This window comes from Bombina bombina, chromosome 11 (assembly GCF_027579735.1).
Source record: "Bombina bombina isolate aBomBom1 chromosome 11, aBomBom1.pri, whole genome shotgun sequence".
NCBI classification, from domain to species: Eukaryota; Metazoa; Chordata; class Amphibia; order Anura; family Bombinatoridae; genus Bombina; species Bombina bombina.
In genome coordinates, this window is record NC_069509.1 from 126,506,649 (window position 1) to 126,532,871 (window position 26,223).

The window sequence follows — 26,223 nt, forward strand, 5'->3', positions numbered from 1 at the left end:
TTCTGGGCCTTTAAGGACAAGGCTTCTGTGGAGTACATTTGCAAGGCGACCACTTGGTCCTTTTTTCATACATTCTCTGAATTTTTCTAATTCAATGTTTTTGCCTCAGCTGAGGCTTCCTTTGGGAGAAAGGGTTTTTCTCTTGTTAAGTGTATCCAGTCCACGGATCATCCATTACTTATGGAATATATTCTCCTTCCCAACAGGAAGCTGCAAGAGTCCACCCACAGCAAAGCTGCTATATAGCTCCTCCCCTAACTGCCATATTCAGTCATTCTATTGCAAGCCTCAACATAGATAGGAGGTCGTGAGAGTCTGTGGTGCTTTCTACTTAGTTTATTCTTCAATCAAAAGTTTGTTATTTTTAAATGGCACCGGAGTGTGCTGTTTATCTCAGGCAGTATTTGGAAGAAGAATCTGCCTGCGTTTTTCTATGATCTTAGCAGACGTAACTAAGATCCATTTGCTGTTCTCACACATTCTGAGGAGTGAGGTACTTCAGAGGGGGAATGGCGTGCAGGTTTTCCTGCAGATAAGGTATGTGCAGTAAAATATTTTTCTAGGAATGGAATTGACTAAGAAAATACTGCTGATACCGAAGTAATGTAAGTAAAGCCTTAAATGCAGCGATAGCGACTGGTATCAGGCTTATTAATAGAGATACATACTCTTGTAAAAATGTGTTTTAAAACGTTTGCTGGCATGTTTAATCGTTTTTTAACATATGTTTGGTGATAAAACTTATTGGGGCCTAAGTTTTTTCCACATGGCTGGCTTAAATTTTGCATAGAAACAGTTAACTGAAGCTTCCCACTGTTGGCTGTGGCAGTTTGTTGTGTCTGTTTTTAAAAACGTCTATGTCATTTTTTTTATTTTTTTTTTATCTGTTTTTTGCATTAAGGGGTTAATCATCCATTTGCAAGTGGGTGCAATGCTCTGTTACCTTATTACATGTACTGTAAAAATTTCGTTTGTTTTACTGCCTTTTTTTCACTGTTTTTCAAATTTTGACAAAATTTGTTTCTCTTAAAGGCACAGTAACGTTTTATATATTTGCTTGTTAACTTGATTTAAAGTGTTTTCCAAGCTTACTAGTCTCATTATTAGTCTGTTCTAACATGTCTGACATAGAGGAAGCTCTGTGTTCATTATGTTTTAAAGCCATGGTGGAACCCCATCTTAGAATGTGTACCAGATGTACTGATTTCATGTTAAACAATAAAGATCATTTTTTGTCTTTAAAAACATTATCACCAGAGGATTCTGTCATGGGGGTAGTTATGCCGACTAACTCTCCCCACGTGTCAGACCTTTTGACTCCCGCTTTAGGGACTCACGCTCAAATGGCGCCAAGTACATCAAGGGCACCCATAGCGTTTCTTTTACCAGGGGATTCTGTCGAGGGGAAAGTTATGCCGACTAACTCTCCCCACGTGTCAGACCCTTCGACTCCCGCTTCAGGGACTCACGCTCAAATGGCGCCAAGTACAACAAGGGCGCCCATAGCGTTTATTTTACAAGACATGGCAAAGGTGGTGAATAATATTCTGGCAGCAGTATTAGTCAGACTACCTGAAATTAAAGGAAAGCAGTTAGCTCTGGGGGTAGATACAGAGCATACAGACGCTTTAAGAACCATGTATGATACTACCTCACAATATGCTTAGTCTGTGGGTGATTTTTTTTTGACTCAGGGAAGATGATTTAACCTGATTCTGATATTTCTACATTTAAAATTTATGCTTGAGAACCTCCACTTGTTGCTCAGGGAGGCTTTGGCTGCTCTGAATGAATGTGTACAATCGCAGGGCCAGAGAAATTGTGTAGACTGGATAAATAATATGCAGTGCCGGTGTGTACTGATGTTTTTCCAATACCTAAAGAGGTTTACTAAAAAATTTTTAATAAGGAATGGGATAGACCAGGTGTGTCGTTCTCTTCCCCTCCTATTTTTTAGAAGAATGTTTTCTAATAGTTACCACCACACGGGACTTCTGGCAGACAGTTCCTAAGGTGGAGAGAAGAGTTTCTACTCTAGCTAAGCGTACCACTACCTCTGACGAGGACAGTTGTGCTTTTTAGATCCAATGGATAAAAAATGTTTATTCAACAGGGTTTTATCCTGCAGCCCCTTGCATACATTGCTTCTGTCACTGCTGCGGCGTTCTGGGTTGAGTCTCTTGATGAGGCTTTACAGTTAAGCGACTCCATTGGATGAATATATTTGACAAGCTTATGCTAGCCAATTCCTTTGTTTTCTGATGCCTTGTTCATTTGACTAGACTAACGGCTAAGAATTCTGTTTTTTACTATTCTGGCGCGCAGAGCGCTATGGCTTATATCATGGCCAGCTGTCGTGACTTTAATAAATAAGCTACTTAACTTCCCTTCAAGGGGCAGACCCTATTCGGGCCTGGTTTGAAGGAGATTATTGCTTATATCACTGGAGGAAAAGGTCATGCCCTTCCTCAGGATAGGTCTAAATCAAGGGCAAAAAAAAAAAAAAAAAAGTCTAATTTTCGTACCTTTTAAAAACTTCAGGGCAGGTGTGGCATCCTCTTCCTCTAAGGCAAAACAAGAGGGAATTTTTGCTCAGTCCAAGGCGGTCTGGAGACAATCGGACCTGGAACAAAGATAAGCAGGCCAAGGAGCCTGCTGCTGCCTCTAAGGCAGCATGAAGGAACGGACCCCTATCCGGTAACAGATCCTATAGGGGGCAGACTTTCATTCTTTGCCCAGGTGTGGGCAAGAGATGCCCAGGATCCCTAGGCATTGGAATTTATATCCCAGAGATATCTTCTGGATTTCAAAGATTCCCCCCCAAAAAAAGGGGAGATTTCGCCTTTCACAATTATCTGCAAACCAGATAAAGAAGGAGGCATTCTTACATTGTGTACGAGATCCATCCAGTTCCAAGAGAGGAACAGGGACAGAGTTTTTACTCAAATCTGTTTGTGGTTCCCAAGGAGAGGGAACCTTCAGACCTATTTTGGATCTAAAGATCTTAAACAAATTCCTCAGAATTCCGTCATTTAAGATGGAAACTATTCGTACCATCTTAACTATGATCCAGGAGAGTCAATAGAGGACTACAATGGATTTGAAGGATGCTTATCCTCACATTGTGATGCATAAAGATCACCATCGTTTTTCAGGTTTGCCTTTCTAGACAGGCATTACCAGTTTGTAGCTCTTTCCTTTGGGATATCTACAGCCCCAAGAATCTTTATGGAGGTTCTGGGGTCGCTTTGGCGGTCCTTAGACCGCGGGGCATAGAAGTGGCCCCTTATTTAGACGACATCCTGATACAGGCGTCAAACATCCAAATTGCCCAGTCTCATACGGACGTAGTACTGGCATTTCTGAGATCACATGGGTGGAAAGTGAATAAGGAAAGAGTTCTCTATCCCCAATCTCAAGGGTTTCCCTCCTAGGGACTCTGATAGATTCTGTAGAAATGAAAATTTACCTGACGGAGTCCAGGTTGTCAAAGTTTCTAAATTTCTGCCGTGTTTTTTTTTCATCCCATCCGCGCCCTTCGGTGGCTCAGTACATGAATGAAATCGGCTTAATGGTAGCGGCAAGGGACATAGTACCGTTTGCACGTCTACATTTCAGACCGCTGCAACTATGCATGCTCAGTCAGAGGAACGGGGATTACACAGATTTGTCCCCCTGTTAAACCTGGACCAAGAGACCAGAGATTCTCTTCTCTGGTGACTATGTCGGGTCCATCTGTCCAAGGGTATGACCTTCCGCAGGTCAGATGGGACAATTGTTACAATAGATGCCAGCCTTTTAGGTTGGGATGCAGTCTGGAACTCCCTGAAGGCTCAGGGATAGTGGACTTAGGAGGAGACCCTCCTTCTAATAAATATTCTGGAACTGGGAGTGATATTCCATGCTCTTCAGACTTGGCCTCAGTTAGCAACTCTGAGGTACATCATACTCAGTCGGACAATATACACGACTGTGGCTTACATCAGCCATCAAGGGGGAACAGAAGTTCCCTAGCGATGTTAGAAGTCTTACAATAATTCACTGGACAGAGACTCACTCTTGTCTATCAGCTATCCATATCCCAGGTGTTGAGAACTGGGAGGTGGATTTTCTAAGTCGTCAGACTTTTCTTCCGGGGGAGTGGGATTTCCTCCGGAGGTCAAGACCAAGCAGGAGAGGGCTTTGGTGTTTTTGACAGCGCCTGCGTAGCCACGCAGGACCTGGTATGCAGATCTGGTGGACATGTCATCCTTTCCATCACGGTCTCTGCTTCTGAGACAGGTCCCTCTACCTCAGGGTCCTTTCAACCATCTAAATAGAATCAATCTGAGATGGACTGCCTGGAGACTGAACGCTTGATGTTATCAAAGCATGGCTTCTCCGAGTCAGTCATTGATACCTTAATACAGACATGAAAGCCTGTCTCTAGGAAAATTGAACATAGATATGGTGTAAATATCTGATTGTTATGAATCCAAGGGTTACTCATGGAGTAAAGTCTGGATTCCCAGGATATTATCTTTTCTCCAAGATGTTTTTGAGAAAAGGGTTGTCAGCTAATTCCTTAAAAGGGGACCGATTTTTACTCTGTCTATTTTTTTGCACAAGCGTCTGGCAGGTATTCTAGACGTTCAGGCATTTGGTCAGGCTTTGGTTAGATCCAAGCCTGTGTTTAAAACTGTTGCTCCGCCATGGAGCTTAAACCTGATTCTTAAGGTTCTTCAAGAAGTTCCGTTTGAACCTTTTTTGTTCCATAGATATCAATCTTTATCTTGGAAAGTTCCTTTTGGGTAGCTAATTCCTCGACTCGTAGAGTCTCCAAGTTATCTGTGTTACAATGTGATTCTCCTTATCTGGTCCTTCGTACGGATAAGGTAGTCCTGCGTACCAACCTGGGTTTTTTCCTAAGGTGGTATCTAACAAGTACATCACTCAAGAGATAGTTGTTCCATGCTTGTATCCTAATCCTTCCTCAAAGAAGGAACGTCTATTACACAATATTGGACGTGGTTTGTGCTTTAAAGTTTTACTTACAAGCTACTACAGTTTTCATCAAACGTTCACCTTGTTTGTTGTCTATTCTGGACAGAGGAGAGGTCAAAAGACTTCAGCAGCCTCTCTGTCTTTTTGGTTAAAAAGCATAATTCATTTAGCTTATGAGACTGCTGGACAGCAGCCTCCTGAAGGGATTACAGCTCATTCTACTAGAGCTGTGGTTTTCACTTGGGCCTTTTTTAAATGTGGCTTCTGTTGAACAGATTTACAAGACGGAGTCTTGGTCTGCGCTTCATACTTTTCAAATTTAACAAATTTAATACCTTGCTTCTTCGGAGGCTATTTTTGGGAGAAAGGGTTTTTTACAGGCAGTGGTAACTTCCGTTTAAGTACCTGCCTTGTCCCTCCCATCATCCGTGTACTTTAGCTTTGGTATTGGTATTCCATAAGTAATGGATGATCCGTGGACTGGATACACTTAACAAGAGAAAACATAATTTATGCTTACCTGATAAATTTATTTCTCTTGTAGTGTATCCAGTCCACGGCCCGCCCTGTCACTTTAAGGCAGGTCATTTTTTCATTTGAACTACAGTCACCACTGCACCCTATGGTTTTTCCTTTCTCTGCATGTTTTCGGTCGAATGACTGAATATGGCAGTTAGGGGAGGAGCTATATAGCAGCTTTGCTGTGGGTGGACTCTTGCAGCTTCCTGTTGGGAAGGAGAATATATTCCATAAGTAATGGATGATCCGTGGACTGGATACACTACAAGAGAAATAAATTTATCAGGTAAGCATAAATTATGTTTTTATGCAGTGGTGCCATCCGTTTAGGTCCGCCTGTCTTGTTTCTACCTCCCTTTCCATTCTGTGTCCTCTAGCTTGGTTATTGGTTTCCACTAGTAATTAGAATGGATTGGTGGATTCCCCATGCCATTGGAAAGAAAACAAAATTAATGCTTACCTGATAAATTATTTTCTTTCCTGGCATGGAGAGTCCACAACCCGCCCTTGTCTAATTTCAATACTGTTAATTATTTTTCTAAACTTCAAGCACCTCTATACCCTTGGTGTTTCTCTTCTCAGCTGAATGGCTGAAGATTATAGGAAGTGGGAGGGATACTTAAAGCTTTTGCTGGGGTGTTCTTTGCCTCCTCCTGGTCGCCAGGAGGTGAATTCCTACTAGTAATTAGAATGGATTTGTGGTCTCTACATGCCAGGAAAGAAAATAATTTATCAGGTAAGCATAAATTTAGTTTTTTGTGTCAGCTAATGGTTTTGACTGTTCTCCAATCGGCGCTCTAGTCGTACGGCACAAACACCATTTTTTTGTAGATAGAGCATTAATTGAAGAACAGTCAAAACCATTAGCTCACAAAAAGAATGTTATGAAGTGGGAGGCCAGAGCACAGGGTATAAAAATGGCACGGCTATATTAAAAAGAAAGTTACAGCGCATCTTCATTAGAAGTGATCAAAGTCCATCACTTAGATTCCTAACCTGATTTTAAAACATGTAAAGTTTGCCATTACCTGTCCTAGCATCTTGCATACTGGGGTAAACAGCATTTACATAAGAAAGGAATCTAGAGATACAGTTACTTTCATTTTGGAAATTAACTGCAAATTATGGGCTAGATTACAAATGGAGCACTAATTTGTTGTGCGTCCGCAAACGGTCAAAGTTGCCCGTTTGCGGGCACATGATAAATAATTACATACAAGTTATAGCAATAGTTTTTGGGTTTGTCGGTTTTGTTAAAGGGACACGAAACCCAATTTTTTTTCTTTTATTATTCATATAGAGAATACAATTTTTAAAAAGTTTCCAAATTACTTCTATTACCAGATTTGCTTTGTTCTTATGTTATTCTTTGTTGAAGAAATACCTAGATAGGTAGCGTGCACGTCTGGAGAACTACATGACAATAAATAGTGCTGCCATCTAGTGCTCTTGCTAATATATAAAATGGTTGCAAAACTGCTGCCATATAGTGCTGCAGACACGTGCACACTCCTGAACTTGCCCTCCTGCTTTTCAACAAAGCATAACATGAAAATGAAGAAAATTTGATGATTGAAGTAAAATGGAAAGTTATTTAGAATTGTATGTTCTATCTGAATCATGAAAGAAAAAATTGGGGGTTTATGTCCCTTTATGTTAAAATATTTTTTATTGAAAGACCATCACATGACATATTAATAAGCATAAATATTCCAGTACATCAGTGGGCCATTAGCTACTACAACAAACTGTTAAACGTTATCTAATCGTCCATCTTCTGTGTTTTACTCATCCGTGAATTGAGATTCAAGACCATAAAGACCAAACCAAGCTACATTATACATCATGATGTGGCCTTGACTCAAATGCCACAAAATAACCCCTAACCTGACATACAGAAAATAACAATATTTATCAGAGATGCCTTATATATGGTTATCAAAACAAGTAACAAATAAACAACTTGAATAATACAGAAAATAAAGAAATAGAACAACAACAATAATAAGTGAGAGAAGAGACAGATGCGCCACATGGCCCAATATTGTTTGATCCACAAAGGTTAAACGATCAGGTTGTGTTAAATTAGACTCACAATCTTAGGAGCACTCCAGTTAGTGCAATGGGAGCAGTCTGGGATCTATAACAGTCACCCAGCAGACCGACCTCTTGGGGTGAAGATGGATAATCTGTAGTAAAATACAAGAAGACACAAAGGTGCCTATATGGCCTAGTACAGTCTTATACCAGGAGCAGTAGTATGTGTGGTAAGATATATACTCACAAAAGGTGATGCATCTCCATTGATGCTATTCAAACAGGAAGGGATCAATACAGCCACCCAACAGACTATGACAAGGCTTCCACAGGAGGCAATCAGCAAAGGTCCAGTGGACCAATAGAGATCCAAATAAAACACAGTAGCAAGTGTTTGAGATAAAAAAGTATTAAACTTTACTAACAAAGGTTAAAATCAAGCGACGCATTTCTCAGCAGCTAGCTGTTTCATCAGGCTTATCATATATATATAGATAAGCCTGATGAAACAGCTAGCTGCTGAGAAACGCGTCGCTTGATTTTAACCTTTGTTAGTAAAGTTTAATACTTTTTTATCTCAAACACTTGCTACTGTGTTTTATTTGGATCTCTATTGGTCCACTGGACCTTTGCTGATTGCCTCCTGTGGAAGCCTTGTTATAGTCTGTTGGGTGACTGTATTGATCCCTTCCTGTTTGAATAGCATCAATGGAGATGCATCACCTTTTGTGAGTATATATCTTACCACACATACTACTGCTCCTGGTATAAGACTGTACTAGGCCATATAGGCACCTTTGTGTCTTCTTGTATTTTACTACAGATTATCCATCTTCACCCCAAGAGGTCGGTCTGCTGGGTGACTGTTATAGATCCCAGACTGCTCCCATTGCACTAACTGGAGTGCTCCTAAGATTGTGAGTCTAGTTTAACACAACCTGATCGTTTAACCTTTGTGGATCAAACAATATTGGGCCATGTGGCGCATCTGTCTCTTCTCTCGTTTATAGATTACCCTCTTGGATCCAGGCCGTGTCCGCTACAGATTGCTGCCTTAATATCTTCTCATTTCACCATTCAAAAGACTTTCTATTATTTTTTTCCATGTTCAATTGTTTTAATATTTGATCAATAGTATATTATATTATAATAGTTTATACTTTTCACATTGTGTCTTTTTGGTGTACACTATATATATTATCATATACATCACATAGCCTATTGAGTGTTAACCTATTAGGGTGCCCCCTATCTTATAAACAATAATAAGTGGTCACTTGAAAATTAATTTAGTGTGTCTCTGCCAATGGGTAAATCTCGAGCTGTGATCAATGAGGAAGAGGGGATGACTATTAGAGCATTTCCAAGTTTATGTATGTTAGCTTAGCTCACCCCTAGAAATGTAATCTGTCTCTCTGTTATCTCACTTGGGGCCCTAAAGGCATGAATCACCTAGATTGCATTAACCAGTAAAACCAGATTTTATGATAAGTATCTACAGTTCCTAAGATTAGTGCCGCAGTTTCGTGAAGCCTGTGTGTCATTCTAATTCTGTCCAATATCTCCTGCCACAATGGTGTCTCTTCCTTCCAATATTTGGCGATACATATTCTTGTAACAGTGCAAAGAATTCTAATAAAAGTGTTGATATGGTTATGGAAGTTTGGAAACGGCACATTCAACAGCCCCTGGGACATGGCTAACGTTATCTGTTCATCTAATAGTGAACTAAGGTAGGTGGATAGATTAGACCAGATCTGACTGACCTCGTGGCACTCCCACCACATATGTGCATAAGTCCCTATGGTGTTGCATCCCCTATAACAATTTCTGTTTCTAATCTCTGTAAAGTGGCAAGTTTTTATTGGAGTTAACTACCACTGAAAGATGGTCTTATAGCTATTCTCCCTTAACTCCAAGCTGATCAAACCCCTACAAGAGGAGTGAAGTAGTTTGTGCCATTTCCTCACCTCCCTCTCAATACCTGTATCAGCTTCCCATTTGAACATGAGAGAAGACTTTTCTTCATTTGTTGTGGATTGTAGTGCTATATACAATTGGGAGATAGTGTGTTTCGGCCTGGTGTTGGTACTGCAGATTGTCTCTAATGGGGTACTGATTTGGTTCTGTATGTTGGGCAAGAATTTGCCCAAAGCGGAGGTGATTTGCAAATATAAATACCACCGCAGGGGATCCGGAGCCAGTCGCTCCTGTGTCTGTGTGAAAGTTAGAGGTTTATTATGTAGCAACATGTCGCCCACACGGTAAAGTACCTTGTTCTCCCATTTCTCTAGTTGTTTCCTGTATTCAGTCGGGATAAGATATTTGAGCGGCATCTTGAGCGAGAAATCTGGAAATATTTTTTTCTTTTTTAGTAAGGTTTTCCAGTGATCCACCGAATAACTGGTTACTGGAGAATAATTGTGAGCTAATTGTTGAGGTAGAGAGGAGTCCCAGATTAGATCACTTGGAGAACCAAAGTCCCCCAGGTCTGACTCCAAACCGATCCATACTATATTTGGTTTTATGTCCCTTTAAAGGGACACTGAACCCAAATGTTTTCTTTTGTGATTCAGATAGAGCATGCCATTTTAAGCAACTTTCTAATTTACTCCTATTATCAATTTTTCTTCGTTCTCTTGCTATCTTTATTTGAAAAAGAAGGCAACTAAGCTAAGGAGCCAGTCAATTTTTGGTTCAGATGCCTGGACAGCACTTGTATACTGGGTGAATTTATCCACCAATCATCAAGAACAACCCAGGTTGTTCACCAAAAATGGTCCGGCATCTAAACTTAGATTCTTGCTTTTCAAATAAAGATACCAAGAGAATGAAGAAAATTTGATAATAGGAGTAAATTAGAAAGTTTCTTAAAATTGCATGCTCTGTCTGAATCATGAAAGAAAAATTTTGGGTTCAGTGTCCCTTTAAGCTCTTGGGATAAAGTTGCCATAACTTTTGTCTCATTCATCCCTAAACATCTACATTGTAACGTCTTCAAGTTATTGTCCAATACGTATTAAAGATGTATAGTTAAAGTACCAGTAAACATTGTTTTCTATTAAACCACCGATTATTGAAGGTACATTATCAATCAATACTATTGTTATAAATATTATGTAATAAAACATTATAATTACCTTACTTTAATAACTTGTACGTATTGTGGTCTGACGAACCTAAGTCATCTTACTAAAAATGTGGGCACGGCATAGCGCTGCTTAATTTCAATCTAGCCAATCGATGCATGATAATAAAATACCCATTTGCCTAAATTCTTTTTTTCAGACTTGTTCCCGAATGCATGTACACTCCTTATTTTCTCCTACGCATGTTCATTATTATCGTCTTTCTGATGACGTTATCAGACATTGCGCTCCCACATAACTTTAATTTATAACAAACACTGACTGCTGCTTCATTGCACAAAAAGTGTGTAGCTCTTTTCCTTCAATCAATAATTTATGTAAAATGTTTACTTCATCTTCACTAAAATAAATCATTCATAATGTTTTCTTTTTAATGACACGATAAGTCCACGGATCATCTTAATTACTAATGGGATATTCCCCTCCTGGTCAGTAGGAGGTGGCAAAGAGCACCGCAGCAGAGCTGTTAAATATCACCTCCCTTCACTCCCAACCCAGTCATTCTCTTTGCCTACGTTAGTGATAGGAAGTGGTAAAGTGAGGAGTTAGAAAAGATTCTTCAATCAAGAGTTTATTATTTTTTAAAGTAGTGCAAGATTGTGCTGCTTTGTCCTAGGGTGTAGCCATAGTCCATATCAGTCTCTTCAGTAGGGCATTGGTGGCTTTAGAGCAATGGGAACTTGTGGGACATAATTCTCACTGCGCCTCCAATGTATTTCATGCTGCCCTATCTCTTATAACCTGAGGTAAATTTACTCAGACTTTTATTTCTCCACAGGTTGATGTGAGGGATAGGACCTCTCAAGCCTGTGAGCTGCCTTGCTGTCAGGCAATTGTAAGGTAAGTGCTGCCTTTTTATTCTGGGGCCAAGGAAATAAAGCATTCTCAGAGAAAAAGTGTGCACATTTATTGGAACATATAAGGCTCATAAAGGAAGGGGCACTTTATGTTTTGGGACTATAGACTCTCCTAGGCTGGAGAGGACTTTTGACAGTCATATCTGCAGGCACTGGGGCTGGGAGTAAAGTGCTTTCACTTGCTCTGGTGGTTTGAGTCTCCTGACGGCTTTACTTAACAAACATGCCGATCAGGAGATGTGGTTCATGTAGTAATGCCCACGATGGGCGGTCCTTACTGGTTTACGCACCTTAGTCCGGGACATAATTTCTGTATTCAGAGATGACAGAGTTTGAGTTCAGAAGGGTGTCACTAGAAACGCATGGTTTCCGATAAAGCAGGCGTTTCTAGCATTAACCGTTGGCGATATCCTTCTTGCTGAGGTCCGGATCGTTTCCTGCACCATAAGAAAAGGGACATTCAGGCCCATTTATCAAGCTCCGTATGGAGCTTGAAGGGCCGTGTTTCTGGCGAGTCTTCAGACTCGCCAGAAACACAAGTTATGAAGCAGCGGTCTAAAGACCGCTGCTTCATAACCCTGTCCGCCTGCTCTGAGCAGGCGGACAGGAACCGCCGGAAATCAACCCGATCGAATACGATCGGGTTGATTGACAGCTCCCTGCTGGCGGCCGATTGGCCGCGAGTCAGCAGGGGGCGGCGTTGCACCAGCAGCTCTTGTGAGCTGCTGGTGCAATGTTAAATGTGGAGAGCGTATTGCTCTCCGCATTTAGCGAGGTCTTGCGGACCTGATCCGCAGTGTCGGATCAGGTCCGCAAGCCCTTTGATAAATGGGCCCCATTGACTCCGGTTTAGCAGTCAGGTAGGCACCTCAGCAAGGTTGCTGAGGTGTAAAGGTGTTTGTAGTGTTCAAATTGTGTTATTTTCCTAATTGACAAAATTTGGTAAAAAAGTTACCTGTTTAAATTTAAAGACACAGTAACGTTTTTTCATTACAAAAATTTGAATAATATATATATTTTTTTTTTATTGATTAATTTACTCATTGTGAACAGTATGGACCAAGGGGCCTTGCAAGATGTCACTTGCTCCTTGTGTTTTGAAGCAAATGTGGAACCACCTATCCCTTTCTGTCCTTCATGTATTGAGAGGACTTTAAATTATAGGGAAAATATTTTTTCTGAGCAAACTTTTTCTAAAGCGGATGTTGTCCAAGGTCCAAGAGTCTAATGACGAGGTTCAATATATGCCGCTGCTTTCTCCCCAAGCGTCCCAAATTTTTTCGCCCTCACAAGCAGTGCACTGCGCTTCCTCTCTAGCTCCCGCCGGAGTTACTTTAAGGGACATCGCATCTCTCATGTCTTCTACAATTTCTGCTTTTCCAATGTTGCAGGGAAAACGTAAGAAGAAAATCAGACATTCAGTGAGCGAGGTTTCTGACGCAATTGTTGCTATTTCGGAGGTTCACTCCCAGAAGCCCGAAGAGGAGGATACCGCTGTAGCATCTGAAGGTGAAATTTCAGATTCAGAAAGTGTAATTCCTCTTGCTGATACTGAGGTTGTATCTTTTAGGTTTAAGCTAGAACACCTCCGTCTGTTACTTAGGGAGGTTTAGCTACTTTAGACAACAATGACTCCACGGTAGTGGTTGTTCCTAAGAAGTCTAGTAAGCTGAACAAATATTTCAAGGTTCCTTCCTCGACAGACGTGTTTCCGGTCCCTGACCAAGCTTCTGAGATTATTGCTAAGGAATGGGAGAGACCGGGCATACCTTTTTCTCCCTCTCCTATTTTTAAGAAGATGTTTCCCATAGCTGACTCTATCAAGGAGGCTTGGCAAACAGTGCCTAAGGTGGAAGGGGCCATTTCCACCTTAGCTAAGAGAACTTCTATTCCCATAGAGGATAGTTGTGCCTTCAAAGATCCTATGGACAAAAAGTTAGAGGGTTTACTCAAAAAGATGTATGTACACCAGGGCCTGCAATGGCAACCAGCTGTGTGCATTGCTACCGTGACTAGTGCAGCGGCGTATTGGTTTGATGCACTGTGTGAGGCTATCAGGACAGAAACTTCTTCGGATGAGATCCAAGATAGGATAAAGGCTTTTAAACTAGCTAATGCCTTTATTATAGACGCTTCCCTTCAAGTTATCAAGCTGGGAGCTAAGATTTCGTGTTTCTCTATTCTAGCTCGCAGAGCCTTATGGTTAAAACCTTGGTCTGCGGATGCTTCCTCTAAGTCCAAGCTTCTGGCTATGCCTTACAAGGGGAAGACCTTGTTTGGACCTGGCCAGATGAAAATTATCTCTGTTATCACAGGAGGTAAGGGTCATCTTCTTCCTCAAGATAAGAGAAACAAACAAAAAGGACGACAGAGTAATTTTCATTCCTTTCGAAATTTCAAGGGAAATTCTTCCTCTTCCTCCTCTAATCAGGAACAATCTAAACCTGCATGGAGACCCAATCCATCTTGGAATAAGGGAAAACAATCCAAGAAGCCTGCTATTGAATCCAAGACAGCATGAAGGGCATGCCCTGATCCGGGACCAGATCTGGTAGGGGCAGACTTTCCTTCTTCGCTCAGGCTTGGGTTTGAGATGTTCAGGATCCCTGGGCAATAGAAATAGTGTCCCAGGGATATAAACTAGTGTTCAAAAGTTTTCCTCCCAGAGGCAGGTTTCTGCTTTCAAGATTGTCTACAGACCAGACAAAGAGAGAGGCGTTCTTATACTGCGTAGGAGACCTCTCCACCCTGGGAGTGATCGTTCCAGTGCAGGAACAGGGTCAGGGTTTTTATTCCAATCTGTTCATGGTTCCCAAAAAGGAGGGAACCTTCAGACCAATTTTAGATCTCAACAGTCTAAACAAATTTCTCAGGGTACCGTCCTTCAAGATGGAAACTATTCGTTCCATTCTTCCCTTGATTAAAGAGGGTCAATTTATGACAACAGTGGATTTAAAGGATGTGTACCTACATGTTCCTATTCACAGGGATCATCACAAGTTCCTAAGGTTTGCCTTCCTTGACAAACACTTCCAGTTTGTGGCTCTTCCTTTCGGTCTTGCCACAGCTCCCAGAATTTTCACAAAAGTTCTGGGATCGCTGTAGGCAGTGCTTCGGTCACGGGGCATTGCAATGGCGCCCTATCTGGACAACATCCTAGTCCAGACGCCATCCTTTCAACAAGCAAGATCCCACATGGACATAGTATTATCCTTCCTGCGATCTCACTGGTGGAAGGTAAATTTGGAAAAGAGTTCCTTAGTCCTAAATTCAAGGGTAACATTCTTGGGAACCATTATAGAAGTCAGGAAATCAAAGATTATCGATACTTGTCTAGTCCTTCAGTCCACTCCTCGGCCGTCAGTGGCTCAGTGCATGGAGGTAATCGGGCTGATGGTGGCGGCAATGGACATCATCCCGTTTGCTCGGTTCCACCTCAGACCTCTGCAGTTAAGCATGCTCAGGCAATGGAATGGAGATTATGTGGATTTGTCTCCTCGAATACTACTGGAGCAGGAGACAAGGGATTCTCTTCAATGGTGGTTGTCTCTGGATCATCTCTCCCAGGAACCCTGCTTTCACAGACCATCTTGGGTGATTGTGACAACAGATGCCAGCCTTCTAGGGTGGGGAACAGTCTGGGGCTTCCTAAAGGCTCAGGGAGTTTGGACTCAGTCAAAGTCTGTTCTTCCTATAAACATTCTGGAACTGAGAGCAATCTTCAATGCTCTTCTGGCCTGGCCCCAGTTGGCCTTGGTCTAGTTTATCAGGTTCCAGTCAGACAACATAAATTCAGTGGCTTACATCAATCATCAGGGAGGTACGAGGAGTTCCTTAGCGATGACCGAGGTAGCCAAAATAATCCAGTGGGCGGAAGCCCACTCTTGCTGTCTGTCGGCGATCCACATCCCAGGGGTGGACAACTGGGAGGCGGATTTCCTGAGCAGGCAGACCTTTCATCCAGGGGAGTGGGAACACCATCCGGAAGTGTTCTCCAACCTGATTCTCAAGTGGGGTCAGCCGGAATTGGATCTCATGGCATCCCAACATAATGCCAAGCTCCCAAGATATGGGTCGAGGTCCAGGGACCCCCAGGCGGAGCTGATAGATACTCTGGCGGTCCCTTGGACCTTCAGTCTAGTATACCTATTTCCTCCGTTTGCTCTTCTTCCTCGGGTCATTGCTCGAATCAAGCAGGAGAGGGCATCAGTAATCCTCATAGCACCAGCTTGGCCTTGCAGGATTTGGTATGCAGATCTGGTGGACATGGCATCTCTGCCTCCTTGGAGACTTCCGTTGAGGATGGACCTTCTAATACAGGGGCCCTTCCTTTACCCAAATTTAGTTTCTCTGAAGCTGACTGCTTGGAGATTGAACGCTTAATTTTATCCAAGCAGGGTTTTTCTGACTCGGTCATAGAGACCATGATTCAGGCTTGTAAGCCTGTAACTAGAGAGATTTACCATAAGATATGGCATAAATATCTCTACTGGTGTGAATCCAAGGGTTTCTCATGGAGTAGAGTTAGGATTCTGGGAATTTTGTCTTTTCTCCAAGAGGGTTTGGAGAAAGGATTATCTGCAAGTTCCCTAAAGGGTCAAATCTCTGCCTTATCTATTTTGTTACACAAATGTGTGGCAGAGGTTCCAGATGTACAATAATTTTTTCAGGCCTTGGTCAGGATCAGACCTGTGTTCAAACCAGTTACTCCTCCATGGAGTCTGAATTTAGTTCTTAAAGTTCTTCAAGGGGCTCCGTTTGAACCTATGCATTCCTTAGATATTAAGTTGTTATCTTGTAAAGTTTTATTTCTTGTTGCTATTTCTTCTGCTCGCAGAGTGTCAGAGCTCTCGGCATTGCAGTATGAGTCCCCTTACCTTATTTTTCCTTCTGACAAGGTAGTTCTAAATTAGGATTTCTTCCTAAAGTAGTTTCTGATCGGAACATTAATCAGGAGATTGTTCCTTCTTTGTGTACTAATCCTACTTCTCAGAAGGAACGGCTTCTGCACAATTTGGATGTGGTTCGTGCTTTAAAGTTTTACCTGCAGGCGACTAAGGATTTTCGTCAGTCTTCTGCTTTGTTTGTAGTTTTTTCAGGGAAACGTAAGGGACAGAAAGCTATGGCTACTTCTCTTTCTTTTTGGCTGAAGAGTATCATACGTTTTGCATATGAGACTGCTGGACAGCAGCCTCCAGAGAGAGTTACGGCTCATTCCACAAGGGCTGTTGCTTCCTCATGGGCATTCAAAAATTAAGCTTCTGTGGAACAGATTTGCAAGGCTGCAACTTGGTCCTCTCTTCACACTTTTTCAAAATTCTACAAATTCGACACTTTTGCCTTGGCTGAGACCGCTTTTGGGAGAAAGGTTCTTCAAGCAGTGGTGCCTTCCATTTAGGTTCCCTGTCTTGTCCCTCCCATACCATCTGTGTACTCTAGCTTGGGTATTGATTCCCATTAGTAATTAAGATGATACGTGGACTCATCGTGTCATTAAAAAGAAAAGAAAATTTAGGCTTACCTAATAAATGTATTTCTTTTTTGACACGATGAGTCCACGGCCCGCCCTGTTCTTTGTAAGAGACAGTTTGTTGGGTTTATAAACTTCAGACACCTCTGCACCTTGTTACTTCCTTTCTCTCCTTGACTTCGGTCGAATGACTGGGTTGGGAGTGAAGGGAGGTGATATTTAACAGCTCTGCTGTGGTGCTCTTTGCCGCCTCCTGCTGACCAGGAGGTGACTATCCGAATAGTAATTAAGATGATCCGTGGACTCATCGTGTCAAAAAAGAAATACATTTATCAGGTAAGCATAAATTTTCTTTTTTTTGTTTTTTAAAACCTTTTGTTTGGCTCATAATCACTTCCTACAGTAAGGACCACACACTGTAGATTAAAGTAATGTGATCTTAGTCTTCAGTCTTAACATCACTTTTATTGTTCTGTCGAGCCTGGTACCCAGATACCCAGATATCCCGCCATGATGCAACATGAATAATGAGTATACACGAAGGTCTTTGGAATAATTTAATAGTCACAATTTATGAAGAGATTAATGAAAAAGTAAAAATATATATAAGATTTTAAATGTAAATAACAAACTTTTAAATAATGTAATTTTTTGGGTTTACTGTCCCTTTAAGCTTAAAGGGACATTCCAGCCAAAATGTGAATCCACATGGATGCTTTTCAGTTTTGATTAGAAGCATTTTTGTAATACACAATAATACTAATAAAAGCTACAGCTGTTTCAAAAGTGTATTTAAGTATGCACCGTGCACCAGCATTTTAAACACAGCACTTAATCAGAGAGACTAGGGTGCTTGTGTAATTTCGTAATGACTGAATTTCTTAATTGCTGATATAATGCAAGCCCCACTGGTGCTCTGAGCAGCTTCAGTATTTCAAATGCTGGTGCACTGAGAATATCTCGCTATGCTTCACATGCACAGGCAGAAACAAATGTTAGCACTAAAACAGTGTAACTTTTACAAGAAACATTTTTGTCAATACATGTAGATTGTAAATATGTTTCTATTGAAAGATGTAATTTATCTATGTGCGTTTATATTTTGACCAGAATGTCCCTTTAAAGTAGAGCTGACATATAAAAGAACTATGTTTTAAATAAATATATTGTATAATTTTGTTTGAGCATTCTCCTTTTTATATTTTAAAGTTTCATTTGGTAAAGAAACTTGCAGCTAAGGCATGGGTTAAATTATTGATCCATTCCTGCAGAACTCAGCAACAATCCTTAAAGGAACAGGATCCAAAGACAACATGCAGTTTACTTTTATGATCAAATGTGCTTTATTCTCTTGGTATCCTTTGTTGAAGGAGCAGCAATGCACTATTGGGAGCAAGCTGAACAAATGGGATGAGCCAATGACAAGAGTCATATATGTGCATCCACCAATCAGCAGCTATCTCACATTACAGCATTGTTGCTCCAGAGTCTACCTAGGTATGTTTTCCAACAAAGACAAAAAAAACAATTCTGACAAATCTCAGGATTCTTACATTTTTCTGACTCCTGTATCATGTGACAGCCATCTGCAAATCACAGACTCATATATGTATACGCAGGGATTCAGTAGGAACTGGCACATATGAAAGTGTGTATATAAAAAGACTGAGCACAATTTAATAATGTAACTAGACTGAAAAGTGTATTGCATGCTCTATCTAAATCATCAAAGTTTAATTTTGACATTAGTGTTCCTTTAAAGGGATATTAAAACAATTTTTTTTTTTTTTCTTGTATGATTCGGATAGAGCATGCAATTTTAAGCAACTTTCTAATTTACTACTATTATCAATGTTTCTTCGTTCTCTTGGTATTTTTATTTGAAAAGCAGGAATTTAAGCTTAGGAGTCGGCCTATTTTGGGTTCAGCACCTGGGTAGTGCTTGCTGATTGGTGTAGCCAATGTAGCTACCAATCAGCAAGCACTAACCAGGGTGCTGAACCAAATATGGGCCTGGCAAAAGAATTTCCCGGATATTTGTTACAAAAGATTCGGGCAAACCAAATTTTTTCTGGGCTTCACAAGTCTAAATGATAACAATAATATTGTATTCAATACGAATACACGAAGAACAAATACTATCAAGCCTTACGAATTTTAACACTTATTTTCAAGGGACAGTAAAGTTATAATTAGACATTCATGATATAGACAGAACATACCATTTTAAACAATTTTCCAATTTACTTCTATTATTTAATTTGCTTCCTTCTCTTGTTATCCTTTGCTGAAAGGTTTATCTAGGTAAGCTCAGGAGCAGCAAATAACCTAGGTTCTAGCTGCTGATTGGTGGCTGCATATATATACCGATTGTCATTGACTGACCCATGTGTTCCGTTAGAAACCAGTAGTGAATTGCTGCTCCTTCAACAAATGATACCAAGAGAATGAAACAAATTTGATAAACTTGTACAAATTGTATGTTCTACCAAAATCATGAAAGAAACGTTTTGGGTTTCAGATCCTTTTAAGTGTAAACATGACAATAAACTATGGAAAATAAACACAGCATGCATGTATAATATACCATGTACATATATCTGATACAGACAGTGCCATACCTCCATTAGAGACTGGAAAGGCTTTTTCAGATCCACAACATTCAGGTTACCAATAAGGGGAAGAGGTCTGGGTCCAGGAGGCATCTTCACTACTGATTTTTTTGATCCATTCAACAGATAGAACACAAATACAACGCATGTTGTAAAATATACCAGTAGGTCTGCACTCACAAAGTTGGTGACTAAGTTCATGTTGTGACCTGTCAGTTACTGTATGAAGCAAGTGTAGCTCTGAATATCAAATGCTAACAATTTATAGACTTCGGATTAAGTCACTGAAAGCTTTTTAATCTCTACTAGAACACCACTGATATATTTGGTTTTACTAATACACAACGTGGGATGTACCAATTCCTACTTAGATGTGTGTTTTTTTTAATTACATAATCCATAAAAAGAATGTGATTGTGTTGTTCAATCCAGAGACATAACATTCTGTACCATAAAGTCTGAGTATTTTATCTCCAGGTGTCTGTCCAGAAACTGATATTCAAACATGCTTCATCTAAAAAATAAAATGAACAAAAAATGCAAGAGATATGCAAATAGTGTTTGCGTGCAATCCATACTGCTTGTATTTTGACACTCAGATTAGCTCTTTAACCCTTTTTTTCTTTGTCCTTTCTTTCACATTTACTAAGCCTTAAAGGGACACTAAACCCAACATTTTTCTTTCATGATTCAGGTAGAGAATACTATTTTAAATAACACTCCCATTTACTTCTATTATCTAATGTGTTTCATTCTTTAGATATCGTTTGTTGAAGAAATAGCAATGCACATGGATGAGCCAATCGCACAAAGCATCTATGTGCAGCAACCAATCAGCAGCTGCTGAGCATATCTAGATATGCTTTTCAGCAAAGGATGTCAAGAGAATGAAGCAAGTTAGATAATAGAAGTAAATTAGAAAGTTGTTTAAAATTGCATGCACTTTCTAAATCATGAAAGAAAAAAATGGGGGTTTCATGTCCCTTTAATTCTTCATAATCTATATATATCTATAGCATGTTAATACTTAATAACAGGTTTTTAAAAGTGTTAACTGCAAAAGAGATATTTCAAATTGAGTGCAAAACTTGAATGCGAGCAATATCAGAATATCGTAAGCATGTTAACTTGCATGCATATTACAAGTTGAAAGTAAACGTGTTCGCTTGAGCACAATCGAATTTAACAAACTGAGAGTTAGTGCGACAGAAGACCTTGTGTAAAGAGTTAGGAATAAAGGTTTAGAAATAAAAAAGTTACATCAAACATAACATACATATATTAAGATAAACAGTTACACTCATATAAACACTATATGATAAAAATTATTGATAGAAATATTAATAAAAGTTAGAAATGTTTGAAGGTATATGGTATGTGGCCATGTATTTGACTGCAAAGGGCTACAATATATATATATATATATATATATATATATATATATATATATATATATATATATATATATACAGTATGTATATGTGTATATATATACATATATATATATGTCTAAATAATAATTCTATAATTATATTTAATAATGTGTTTTACTGTGTATTTACGATAAATATTTTACATTCCAGTGTTCTTCATTAAAGGGACAGTCTACACCAGAATTTTTATTCTTTTAAAAGATAGATAATCCCTTTATTACCCAATTCCCAGTTTTGCATAACCAACACAGTTATAATAATATAATTTTAACCTCTGTGATTATCTTGTATCTAAGCCTCTGCAAACTGCCCCTTTTTTCAGTTCTTATGACAGACTTGCAGTCTAGCCAATCAGTGCCTGCTCCCAGATAACTTCTCGTGCACGAGCACAGTGTTATCTATATGAAATACGTGAACTAACACCCTCTAGTGGTGAAAAACTGTTAAAATGCTATCTGAAAGAGGTGGGCTTCCAGGTCTAAGAAATTAGCATATGAACCTCCTAGGTTAAGCTTTCAATTAAGAATACCAAGAGAACAAAGCAAAATTGGTGATAAAAGTAAATTGAAAAATTGTTTAAAATTACATGCTCTATCTGAATCATGAAAGTTTATTTGGGCCTAGACTGTCCCTTTAAACCGAAAATTGTTATTTTAAATAAATACCTCTCTATATAAATATATATATACCTATATATCTATTGATATATATATATATATATATATATATATATATATATATATATATACAGCTCTGGAAATGAGACCACAAAATTACCAGTTTATTTGGTTTTACTATGTATAGGTACGTGTTTTAGTCAAATTAAAAATTTTCTTTTATTCTATAAACTACTAACAACATTTTTCCCAAATTCCAAATAAAAATATTGTGGTTTAGAGCATTTATTTGCAGAAAATGACAAATGGTCAAAATAAAAAATATCTAGATTCTGTGAACCAAATATCACAAAAAGAGGTCACCTCCTAGAGTAACACTGTGATGTGCCAATTGGGAAACACAATTCTTGTTAAAGAACCATACTCACAAAGGTGGCAGCTCCGTATTGTATCCCAGCTTACTGCTCCTTCGTTCAGGAAGATACTTCTCTTTGTGGTTCCTGATAGCAGCTCAGGACATAAGAGACTCGGGCTTCCAGTGCGATGATTAAAAGTTTTAATAAAATATCAACAATAAAAACTGAGGGTGTAGCAACAACCCAAAGTATTTAAAAACAATATGTGAGAACAGTTGCAACACGTTTCTCGGCTATACTAGTTGTTTCATCAGGCATCTCTGAAGATCAGGAACCACAAGGAAGAGTATCATCCTGAACGAAAGAGCAGTGGGACACAGAGATCTCAGTCTGTTATACTCGGCGCAATAGGGTGCTGCCACCTTTGTGAGTATGGTTCTTTAACAAGAATTGTGTTTCCCTATTAGCACATCACAGTATTACACTAGGAGGCACACTAGGAGATGCCCTCTTTTTGTGATTTTTTTGTTCACAAAATCTAGTTCGGAATGTATATTACAAGAGGAGCAGCCATTACCAGAGGGGTCCTACACACTGAGTCGCCCCTGGATTCACCAAGTTTTGGACTAAATCCACGGAATGTATCAGTATACAGATAAGGAATAATATTCCAGATTTGCGATAAATTGACAATCTTTTTGTACAATACAATAATACTGTATAGTTTTCCACAACAGGTTTGTGTTGTTCAGTTATATTTTTGCGCCCCCTAAGGTTGAGGCTAAGTATTGCCTTCAACAGTATTGCGGCTAGATTACGAGTTTTGCATTAGAGGCTATGCGGTGCTAACGAGCAGTTTTGTCTCACCGCTCACTTACCTGCAGCGCTGGTATTACAGGTTTTTACAAACCCGGCTTTAAAAGGCAAGAAGTGAGCATTGAGCAAAATTGTGCTCCTTACCACACTCTAATACCAGCGCTGCTTAAGTCACCAGTGAGCTGGTCGTACGTGCTCGTGCAAGATTTCCCCATAGGAATCAACGGGGAGAGCCGGCTGAAAAAAAGTCTAACACCTGCAAAAAAGCAGCGGTAAACTCAGTAACGCAGGCCCATTGATTCCTATGGGGAAATAAAATTTATGTTTACACCTAAGACCCTAACATAAACCCCGAGTCTAAACACCCCTAACCTTACACTTATTAACCCCTAATCTGCCGCCCCCGATATTGCCGACACCTGCATTATACTTATTAACCCCTAATCTGCTGCTCCAGACACCACCGCCACCTACATTATATGTATTAACCCCTAATCTGCTGCCCCCAACATCGCTGACACCTACATTATATTTATTAACCCCTAATTTAATTATAGTGTAGTGTTCGGTGTAATTGTAACTTAGGTTAGGTTTTATTTTACAGGTACGTTTGTATTTATTTTAGCTAGGTAGTTATTAAAAAGTTAATACCTATTTAATAACTATTCTACCTAGTTAAAATAAATACAAACTTGCCTGTAAAATAAAAATAAACCCTAAGCTGCAATGTAATTATTAGTTATATTGTAGCTATCTTAGGGTTTATTTTATAGATAAGTATTTAGTTTTAAATAGGAATAATGTAGTTAATGATAGTTATTTTATTTAGATTTATTTAAATTATATTTAAGTTAGGGGGTTAGGGTTAGTGTTAGACTTAGATTTAGGGGATAATAACTTTAATATAGTGGCGGCGATGTTGGGGGCAGCACATTAGGGGATAATTTATTTTACAGGTAAATTTGTATTTATTTTAGCTAGGTAGTTATTAAATAGTTATTAACTATTTAATAGCTATTGTACCTAGTTAAAATAAATACAAAGTTGCCTGTAAAATAAATATAAATCCTAAAATAGCTACAATGTAACTATTAGTTATATTGTAGCTATATTACTAGCTAGTAGGGGGCTTAGATTAGGTGTAATTAGTTTAAAATTATTGTAATATTTTATTATTTTTGCTAATTTAGTGTTTGTTTGTTTTTTTGTACTTTTCTGATGGATAGAAGATCTCTTCTTGCCCCGCTTGGATGAAGACTTCTGCCGGTCTGGATGTCCTCTTCTGCCCCATCGGATGAAGACTTCGGCCCGGCTGGGTGAACACGACTCAAGGTAGGGAGATCTTCAGGGGGGTAGTGTTAGGTTTATTTAAAGGGGGTTTGGGTTAGAGTAGGGGTATGTGGGTGGTGGGTTGTAATGTGGGGGGGGGATTGTGTTTTTTTTTTACAGGCAAAAGAGCTGTTTTCTTTGGGGCATGCCCTGCAAAGGGCCCTGTTCAGGGCTGGTAAGGTAATAGAGCTGCTAACTTTTGTAATTTAGTATAGGTTAGGGCATTTTTTTTATTTTGGGGGGCTTTGTTATTTTATTAGGGGGCTTAGATTAGGTGTAATTAGTTTAAAATTCTTGTAATATTTTTTTATTTTTTGTAATTTAGTGTTTGGTTTTTTTTGTAATTTAGTGGGGGGTTTTTGTACTTTAGTTTATTTAATTGTAGATAATTGTAGGTACTTGTAGTTAATTTATTTAATGATAGTGTAGTGTTAGGTTTAATTGTAACTTAGGTTAGGATTTATTTTACAGGTAATTTTGTAATTATTTTAACTAGGTAGCTATTAATTAGTCAATAACTATTTAATAGCTTTTGTACCTAGTTAAAATAAATACAAAGTTGCCTGTAAAATAAATATAAATGCTAAAATAGCTACAATGTAACTATTAGTTATATTGCAGCTATATTAGGGTTTATTTTACAGGTAAGTATTTTGTTTTAAATATGATTCATTTATTTAGTTAATTTAATGATAGTGTAGTGTTAGGTGTAATTGTAACTTAGGTTAGGATTTATTTTACAGGTAAATTTGTATTTATTTTAGCTAGGTAGTTATTAAATAGTTATTAACTATTTAATAGCTATTGTACCTAGTTAAAATAAATACAAAGTTGCCTGTAAAATAAAAATAAATCCTAAAATAGCTACAATGTAACTATTAGTTATATTGCAGCTATCTTAGGGTTTATTTTACAGTTAAGTCTTTAGTTTTAAATAGGATTCATTTATTTAACTATAGTAAATTTATTTTGTTTTATTTAAATTATATTTAAGTTAGGGGGTGTTAGTGTTAGGGTTAGACTTAGGTTTAGGGGTTAATAACCTTATTATAGTAGCGGCGACGTTGGGGGTGGGAGATTAGGGGTTAATAATTGTAGGTAGGTGGCGGCGATGTTAGGGAGGGCAGATTAGGGGTTAATAAAATGTATTATAGTGTTTGCGAGGCGGGAGTGCGGCGGTTTAGGGGTTAATACATTTATTATAGTTGCGGCGATTTGCGGTCGGCAGATTAGGGGTTAATACTTGTAGTTAGATTGCGGCGACGTTGGGGGGGGGCAGATTAGGGGTTAATAACTATAATGTAGGGGTCGGCGGTGTTAGGGACACCAGATTAGGGGTTAATAGCTATAATGTAGGCGGCGGCGATATCGGGTCGGCAGATTAGGGGTTAATACTTGTAGTTAGATTGCGGCGACGTTGGGGGGGGCAGATTAGGGGTTAATAACTATAATGTAGGGGTCGGCGGTGTTAGGGACAGAAGATTAGGGGTTAATAGCTATAATGTAGGCGGCGGCGATATCGGGTCCGCAGATTAGGGGTTAATACTTGTAGTTAGATTGCGGCGACGTTGGGGGGGGGCAGATTAGGGGTTAATAACTATAATGTAGGGGTCGGCGGTGTTAGGGACAGCAGATTAGGGGTTAATAGCTATAATGTAGGCGGCGGCGATATCTGGTCGGCAGATTAGGGGTTAATACTTGTAGTTAGATTGCGGCGACGTTGGGGCGGGCAGATTAGGGGTTAATAACTATAATGTAGGGGTCGGCGGTGTTAGGGACAGCAGATTAGGGGTTAATAGCTATAATGTAGGTGGCGGCGATATTCGGTCGGCAAATTAGGGGTTAATAAAATAATGCAGGTGTCAGCGATAGCGGGGGCGGCAGATTAGGGGTTAATAAGTGTTAGATTAGGGGTGTTTAGAGACTCGGGGTACATGTTAGGGTGTTAGGTGCAGACTTAGTGTTTCCCCATAGGAAACAATGGGGCTGCGGTGTTAGTTTTTTTTTCAGCCGAAACTCCCATTGTTTCCTATGGGGAAATGCCG

General features: G+C 39.4%; 1 protein-coding gene across 1 annotated transcript in view; it reads right to left on the minus strand.

The window, feature by feature from the left end:
- The window catches only part of LOC128642097 (cytochrome P450 2K1-like), a 126,634-nt gene extending 106,806 nt beyond the window's left edge, over positions 1–19,828 (minus strand). Inside the window, exon 1 of the mRNA XM_053694755.1 lies at positions 19,637–19,828. Within this exon, the coding sequence (XP_053550730.1) occupies positions 19,637–19,828 (192 nt within the window). The remainder of the gene's footprint in view (positions 1–19,636) is intronic.
- Between the last annotated feature and the right edge of the window lie 6,395 nt (positions 19,829–26,223).